At 40.2% G+C, this 8,871-nt stretch overlaps 1 protein-coding gene across 1 annotated transcript; it reads right to left on the bottom strand.

Moving 5' to 3' along the window:
- Positions 1-331: 331 nt before the first annotated feature.
- On the bottom strand, positions 332-1,285 carry LOC124251844 (olfactory receptor 52M1-like). Its single transcript, XM_046684739.1, has one exon. The coding sequence runs from the start codon at positions 1,283-1,285 to the stop codon at positions 332-334; it is 954 nt and encodes a 317-aa protein (XP_046540695.1).
- Between the last annotated feature and the right edge of the window lie 7,586 nt (positions 1,286-8,871).

The raw sequence follows: 8,871 nt of genomic DNA, 5'->3' as shown, positions 1-8,871 counted from the left end.
AAACTAGAAATCCTTTACCAAAAAAGCCAAAAGCAGAAATGATCCTATTTCTGTGATCTGCTTGCTGGTGTCCAATGTGTTTAATTTTATGAAGTCAAATAGGAAAAGGGATGTTGTAGTACAAAAAAATCAGCCCTAGTTTTCCCTTTCCACTTTCAGAAAATCCATGGTCAAATAGAGCACATTCTAGCATTTTCCTTAGACCCTTATGGTCCACAACTCAGGTAAGACATAGTTTCATGGGTCTTACTGCATTGGCTTCCCCAATCAGAGCCTTTTCTGCCATCACTAAATATTTGTATGTCCCATAGATGCAGAACAGTCAGAACAGTCATTTGGTTTGAGCCATTGCCTTAAGAATATGGAGAAGTCTCTCTCGAATCTGTTTGGTACGGACAGCATAGACAACTGGGTTAAGAAGAGGTGGGATGAGGAGGTAAAAGTTGGCCAAAAGGATATGAATATGGGGAGGCACGTGATGGCCAAAGCGGTGAGTGAGAGAGGAAACGGCAATGGGGATATAGAACACAAGGATGGCACAGATGTGAGAGCTGCATGTCCCTAGAGTTTTAAGCCTGGCCTCAGGGGTGGCCAATCCCATTACAGCCCTGAAAATCATCACATAGGAGGCAGTGATGGCTAATGAATCCAGGATCAACACCAGGAAGCCAATTCCCATTCCATATAAGTTGTTGACTGTTGTGTCACCACATGCCAAGGTGACCACGGCCATGTGCTCACAGTAGGAGTGGGCAATGATTTGGGTCCGGTAAAGGGACAGCCTCAGGCGAATCATCAGGGGCAGGGGTCCAATGTAGAGTACTCCACGGAGGAGGGCAGCCAGGCCCAAATGACCCACCACTGTACGAGTGAGCACCAAGGTGTGGCGTAGTGGGTCACAGATGGCGACATAGCGATCAAAAGCCATTGCAAGGAAGATGCCTGACTCAACAGTGGCAAAGCAGTGGATGAAAAACATCTGGGCCAAGCAGGCATCCAGGTCAATGTTGTGGGCACCAAACCAGAATATGGCTAGCAGTTTGGGCATGGTAGAGGTTGACAGCACTAAGTCAATGATAGCCAACATGCAGAGGAAGAAGTACATGGGCTGGTGCAGGCTGCGTTCCACTTTTACCACTGCCAGGATGGTCACATTCCCCACCATGGCCACCAGGTACATAGAGCTGAAGGGAATGGAGAGCCAGATGTGCAGGGACTCCAGCCCTGGGATGCCAGTAAGCCAGAAAGTAGTAGGCACCAAGCAGGCATTATTAGACACGAACATATTGTTGGAGTATCCAGGGCACAGGCGCTGTTAGTTTTAGATTTTTACTCCTATAAAAGATATTACCTCTGGAAACTGTAGACTACCAGATTCTTATTTCCATTCTGGGCACCTGGTGAAACCTATAATAAAGAAGAATTCTGAATGCCTACTTCAAAATTGACATGACATTTTATGAAAGAAACTATGCATGAAAATACCCACTGGTAAATATAGAAACAAGCATCCTCACGATTTCTACTGCTAAATTGCCCTACTCCATTATAGAAGTACCCGAAATTGTTTGTCTCCTTTGACCCAGTAATTTTGCTTTGGGAAATATTTCCTAAAGGAAAAGGAAAATACAGAGAAGTTCTACATGCAGTGTAATGTGCTTAGCCCAGTGCCTGCATATGCTTCTCTTATCACTGTACTATAGTAACATTAACAAAATCAACAAACACTGATTAGCTATTTGCAATGACTGATTTTATAATAATGAAAAGTTGGAAGCAACTTGTTAAAAAATAAAGCATTGTTTAAATTTTAGTACATTCATTCAATGAATTCGATTTATAACCTTTAGGGCTGTGTGTTTATCTGGTAAAATGTTTACATTGTATTACAGGGAGGGGATGACATGAGGCAGATTAAACTGTGATATAATTTCATTAAAATATGTGTGTGCCATAGAAACATAGCTTAAATGTAAAGACATTCACACCTTTTAATTCCCTTACTTTGGTATATGCGTATATTCTGTCTTTTAAAAATGGCCAAGAGGTTTAAAAATAGTCTTAACAGTTATCAAAACCCAGTCAAAAACATATGGGGACAATTGACTAAGGAAAACATATTAGTGAAGTACAATTCCCTTTTCTATAATGGTTTAATACTAGTTTAGTCAGATTGTCATATCTAATTGACTTCTTCAAAGGTATTTGGCACAGGACCTAATTTCTCAAAGGAAAAGCTCTCTCATTTATGGTTGCCCAGATTTCATGGTTAAAAAGAAGAGGAAAAGAAAAGTTCCCTAAGAAAACTTTACTCTAAGGGCAGACTATTAAACTTTCTATCTGAGAATCTGGTCATCACCTATAACTTGAGATAGGTAAGAGAAGAAGTGCATCTTTTTAGGGGTAAATCTCACTGGATGTTTTGCCCATTATCTGTTGATCGTGATTAAAACAAATGGACAGAAAACAGTCAACTGGACCTTTCTTATGGACCACATCCTTCTTGATCTCTATTCTTTGAAGAGACGGGAGGATTGGCACTAAAGCACAGGCAGTTACTTGTAAAAGCCTTGCCTGCTTCTTGCTCTTCCGCCCTTCAGGTGCATCTAACTAAGAATTTAGCAATGTCTCCTATTGCTTCACATCCTCAGGGTTCAGAACCTGAGAGTGCAGGGTCTAATTTGGGTCCTTCTCTGTCTTGGGCTTCCCCTCCTATTTCCCATGACATTCTCAGCAGAGTCAACAAGTTTCAGATTGCCCACACATGGTGACTTTCTTCACCCAGCCGTGTTTTTGCTGAGAGGTTTCACAACCTTCTTGGTCTTTACCAAGGCAAATTTCCCCCCTTTCCAGATCACCCCTCCTCTACAAAGCCTCTATAAAGAGTGAGTGGGTAAGTAGTCACGGAATTCCCAATTTTCTCAAACAAGCCCATGCACATTTCAAATATTCTTGTCTAAAGTATAAATAGCACTTACACTTCCATAGAAAATAAGCATAAGAAATGCCCCTATGTAACCTCATGGATTCCTAATTCAGACTCCAACATGTGGTTAATTTTAAGCATTGACTGGGTGTTGGAAAAAAATGAGTTTTGTGAACTTTAAAATGGTTCACAAGTGTTCACTTACATTAATTCTCGTGCACTCCAGCTATTCTGTGAATTGGGTACTTTAGTATGTCCATAAGTGATAACACATGGGCAGTCACTGCCTCAGGGCTCAAACGTAAGGTTCTGTGGATCTACTGGATAAGATAGGAAAGGGAAAGAGGTCCTGGGAGGCAGCGCCACAGTAGCAGCTCAGGGCATAAGCTTTGCCATCTAACAAACCGGATTTCCCCTTCCAGACCTTCCTCTTACTGTGTGTTTGGTCAACTTGCCTAACCTCTTAAAGTCTTGGTCTTTTTCATACAAAAAGTAGGGACAATATCAACTGCAAAAACTAAGTATAAGAAACAAGTTTAATAAATAAGAGGCTCTTGGCACATGGCAGCTGCTTCCTTTCCTGGAATTATTACTATTCACTATAGGGAACAGAACAGAAGTTTACATTCTGCAAATTGATATAGTTTCCTGTGTTTCTTTCACATAGACATCTTTGAGGATGCCTCAAAAGTCCAGGAATTATAGAAATGGGACAGGGATTTAAGGGGAACACTAATCAATATGCAATGTTATCGCTAACAGGGAGAATGTCTGAAGTGTTCTCTAACAGTGTTGATAGGTCACCATCCTAAACCAGAAAGGGGCCTAATTACTCACTGTCAGGGTAGGTCAAGGTAGTGGATACTCACCACAGAAAAATCAATGTGCATAGAATGGACTTAAACCCAGATTTCTAACTTTGATTTGTGCTAGACCCAGTTTAGTCAATGAAACAGTAACTGAGTTTTAGGCTGAGACAAAGAGAATGTGAACGTATGTATAAGAGTAAAATCCACCAAGTTGACAATTGGCGTCTTAAGTGGCAGTTTGAACCAGGTTGCGGTACCTAAATTGTGTCATTTTACCTAGAACATTCCAGAGAAATATTTTCTGTGTCAGCCTAAATAAGGGCATCCTTACCCAGACACTGGTGACATACCTGCAAGTCCTGGAAGAAGCATTCTGATGGTGGGCCTGAGGCTCCTGAGAGAGATGTTTTGTTATGGTGAAATAAACGTGGATTAGAAGAAGACTGACTTAGGTTCAAGTACTAACTCCACTGCTCCTGGCTCTGTGACTCAGGGAGTGTAATCTCTGTCTCTGTTTTCTATTTGGTTTCCCAGTCTGTGAAATGAAGGGAGTAACAAATACCTTAGAGTTGCTTCATATATTAAATGAACTGTTTATAAATGTGCGTGGGTGTGCATGCGCACAGAAGGTCAAATGTTAGGATGCCTGGCCTCTGGAATAGGCATTGTATTCCCTTCTTTCATACTCCTCCCGCTCTGTTCTTTGCCCCTTTCCACAGAACACAGGCACAGTGCTATTTCCATATGATCTTGGTGACTCCATATCCTTCTTTCCCAGCTGCATGAATAGCCTTTTAAATGTGGGTATAATTAATTGAAGAGAGCTGCTGATGGTCTAAGGATCAGCTCAAGAGAGAAGTTTGCCTGCCTGTGGAGAAGACAAGAGGCCCAATCAGGCGAGACTAGTCCAATCTTTTCTCTTGTGTTCTGGTGAAGAATACTAGGCAACAAAGCCTTCTACCTTGGGGTTTCTCTTCTTCCTTGATTCATAACCCAGGCCAGTTTATATTCAACTTATTTCCTCTACTTTTGACTAGAACTGTGAAGAAAATAAGCCCTGGGTAGACCAAAAGGCAAATGTAGTTTCTGGAAATTGGAGTGTGTTTCCAATGACTTTGGCCCTATCTCCGGAAGATTAATGCACTTACTACTCCTTGGGGTGCTGCCCACAGAGCCCTAGGCTCTGTTCCTTACAGTGGTTGCCTCTCGTCTGGATGCTTGGATGAATGTAGTTCAGTCAAGGGGAGGTCATGGCCCTCATCTCTTTGCTATTTTCTCTTGTGTCCCCTTTTTATCCAGGCGCTGAAAATAGCCAGTTATTTCCCAAGGGTTCCACAGAGAAACCTGCATCCTTCTCTCCGGATCTTCAGTTACCCGCCTTGGGATCAGTCTTTACTCCTTATCCCACTCCACCTCCCCATTTACAGATTATAGACTATTCCTCCTCTCCTGCTGGGGTTCTTGGCTGGCCCCAGATCCCTGACTATTTTGTCCTTAGGCCTGAGGTATTCAAACACTCCAAGAGAGACATTGGGAGAAAGTTCCCAGGGGCATGGAAAAAAACCATCAGATACTGATATAACCAATATAGACATTTTTTGTTAATTGCTCCTTATATTATTTTAAAAAGACAACATAAAATCTAAGCTATACAAAGAATAAAGAAAAATACTTAAATACAAACTATCAACATTGTAATTTTTTTCTGCTTTTATTTTCAATTCGAGTTTGCTTACAAAGAAATGTTTGTAATCACAAGTTACAATAGTTGTGTGTTCATGTCTGTGGTTAGTTTAACCTACACTTCCCAGAGTAGCGGGTAGGCTAGTTTCAGTTTTTTCACTATAGATGATGTGGCACAGACATATTTGTCAATATTCTTTTTCTGCTCAACCTTAGGATAGAACCCCAGAAGGAAAATTATCATCCATTGTGCAGGCATCATGAACCCTGTTGAATTTCTTTCCAAAAGTGTTTGTCCGGTTTGTGTTTAACCCAGCATCAAGTGAATTCATTTGCTAAATTGCCCTGTAGCAATTTTTAAAATACCCATTACAAATATGTAATTGTTTTCATTTTTTTGATTTCTACAGAGTGTGTAGAAGTATTTGAACAATTTGTGGCCAGTGTATTTATTTTGAACAATTTCTTTCTCCATTTATTTTTCCTACCGTATACTTAATAGTCTTAAAGTGGAAGAATGATTTCAGAAAATATGGTAAAGATTTAATGTTTTCTATAGGAAGTTCCGACATATATACAAGGAGGTACTTTTATAATCACCATTAGTGATTCATAATCCTCCATCTTGATTATGAGAACCCTCAATGATATTTCCTAGTTATTCAGACAACGTTCTCTCTTCTGTATCCTTACTGTAACCTGTTGCCAGGCCCTGAACTCTTATTTCAACCTCCTTACTGGCCTTATCGGCTCCATCTTACTTTTCTACATTTTCCTCTCTACTACTCAGGTGACATTTTGAAAGTGCAAAGTTGAGTTTTTACTCTCTAAATGTCAACACTTTTTGTGATTGCTCTTTCCATCCAGCTCTAGGTTTAGTTTTCCAACCATCTCTGGGAAATATCTGCTTTAACACACATTAAGATCCTCAAGTAATTCTAGGAGATTGTTCTCTCTGGTGCAGATTCAAGTTAAAATCTTAGGCAAAATTGGAAGGATATAGGAATTTGGATGTAGGATAAAGGAGTAAAGTCTGATTTTAAATCTCCCCCCCAAGGTTTATTGTGGTATAATTGGTATATAACATTAAGTAAGTTTAAGGTATACAATGTGATGATTTGATATAACATATATTGTCAAATGATTGCTGCAATAAGGTTAGTTAACACATCCATCACCTCACATAATTACCTTTTTTTGTGGTGAGAACTTGAAGATCTACTCTTAGTAATTTTCAAGTATATGATACAGAATTGTTAACTATAGTCACAACACTGTACACTAGATTCCCAGAACTTATTCATTTTATAGCTGGAAATTTGTACCCTTTGACAAACATTTCATTTCCTCCAATCTCCAGCCTCTGGCAACCGCCATCCTTCTGTTTCTGAAAGTTCAACTTTTTATAGTTTCTCCATGTAAGTGAAATCATGCAGTATTTGTCTTTCTCTGACTTATTTCACTGAGTATACAGCCCTCAAGGTCCACTTATGTTGTCACAAATGGCAGGGTTTCTTTACGAACGAATAATAGTCCGTTGTGTATATGTACTACATTTTCTTTATCCATTCATCATTTGAAGAGCATTTAGGTTGCTTCCATGTCTTGGTTATTGTGAATAATGATGAAATAAGCATGAGGGTACAGATATTTCTACAGACTGTGATTTCATCTTCTTTAGATATATATCCAGAGGTGGGATAGCTCGATTATGTGGTAGTTCTAATTTTTTGAGGAACCTGCATACTGTTTTCCATAGTGGCTGCATCAATTTACATTCCCTCCAACAGTGCACAAAGGTTCCCTTTTCTCCACATCCTCACCTATGCTTAGCTTCTGTCTTTTTGATAATAGCCATCCTAAGAGATGTGAAGTTTTAATTTGCATTTCCCTAATTATTAGTGATGTGGAGCATCTTTTCATGTACCTCTTGGCCATTTGTGTGTCTTCTTTGGAAAAATGTCTATTCAGTTCCTCCATCCACTTTTAAATCAGATTGTTTTTGCTATGCGGTACAGTTGTGTGTCAGTGAGGTTCACAGAGCATCGAGGGTGCCCATGGGCCAACTGGAGCGGGGGGGAGTCTGCGCACGAGGCATTGCCAGTGGCTCATGGGTGGGATTTTTGACAGTCTGTAATGCAGTTAGTAGGATCTACATCCCTTTAATGCTCTGAGAGAGCCCCAGCTACTGTTCTCCCTGCTCTCCAGTTGTTCAGCTCTCCTCAGTATTCTGGATGGGATGGGAAGGAAGTGGTTCTCTTTGGCAGTCTCCCACACAGCTAGGGAAGCCAGTGCTCACCCACATGCTCTTACTTTCCCCCATGGGAGATCACATGCTGAGGTCTCTTGGCACTGAGCTGTGCTACCCTGGGGCAGGGGATATGGGTAAAGTGAAACTGTACCTCTCATCCTCTTCAATGCGTCCAACAGTTTTTTTTTCCTGCCCCAATGGTATGCTGGAACTTCTCTATTGGATTCCTGGACTTCCACAAAGGTGCTCTCATCTGTGAGTGACTATCAACACCAGTGTTCTTTACGGGGAAGACAGTAGATAACTCCTACTTTGCCATTTTTGATGATATCACTCTGTAAAGCTCCTTCTGTTAAGTTATAATCTTTACTCTGCAACTAAATAGAATGGTTAAGCATCATATGACCATGGGAAATTGTTTTCTAGTCCATAAAATGGACTTATTTTTAATGGAATTTTTTTTCTTTTGGTGAGGAAGATTGTCCCTAAGCTAACATCTGTGCCAATCTTCCTCTATTTTGTATGTGGGATGCCTCCAAAGTATGGCTTGATGAATGGTGTGTAGGTCCATGCCTGGGATCTGAATCAAATGAACCCTGGGCTGCTCCAGTGGACAGCATGAACTTAACCACTATGCCACCGGCTGGCCCCCTTAATGGATTTATTTTAAAAAATACTTAAAATATTAGCACATTGCCCGGCAAAGAATAATTGCCTGATGATTGTCAATGTTAATAATAGCAATATGTAAGAGCACAGTCACTGCTCAGAGAAGAGTTTCTCTCTTTAATCCATTATGGTCTCATACTGTCCCCCAGGCTTGCTGTCTATCTTTGAATGAAACATGGTCTGTGGGTTTCTTAGTTCCTAGACATTACCTAATAAATCTCTCTTTCCTCTCTGTCTGGATCATCAGCTTTGCCCATTTTCATAAAAGGCAAATGGTAAATAAGTCTGGACATGTATTCTTTCTTTTGTATATATGTAGCCCTGTTTGCCTTTATTATAGCTTTCTCAAATTGTCTCCCTTTCTAGAGATATAGAGAATCCAAACCAAATGACTTTAATCTGAACCTGAATATGACTTTTTCAATAATTCTATTTTTCTATGGGTCTCAACTACCTCATTGCAAAATGGGATTATAATCCCTACTCTGTTTACAACCTCAAAATATTGTTGGAGGTTATAAAGAGTAAATAAA

The sequence above is a fragment of the Equus quagga genome, chromosome 14 (genome assembly GCF_021613505.1).
Source record: "Equus quagga isolate Etosha38 chromosome 14, UCLA_HA_Equagga_1.0, whole genome shotgun sequence".
Lineage (NCBI taxonomy): Eukaryota > Metazoa > Chordata > Mammalia > Perissodactyla > Equidae > Equus > Equus quagga.
Note: the sequence above shows the minus strand (reverse complement) of the source record. Positions and strands in the feature narration are given on the sequence as shown.

What these genes read in the sequence shown, in the direction of transcription:
- LOC124251844 (XM_046684739.1), bottom strand. Translation starts at nt 1,285, where the DNA reads ATGTTCGTGTCTAATAATGCCTGCTTGGTGCCTACTACTTTCTGGCTT.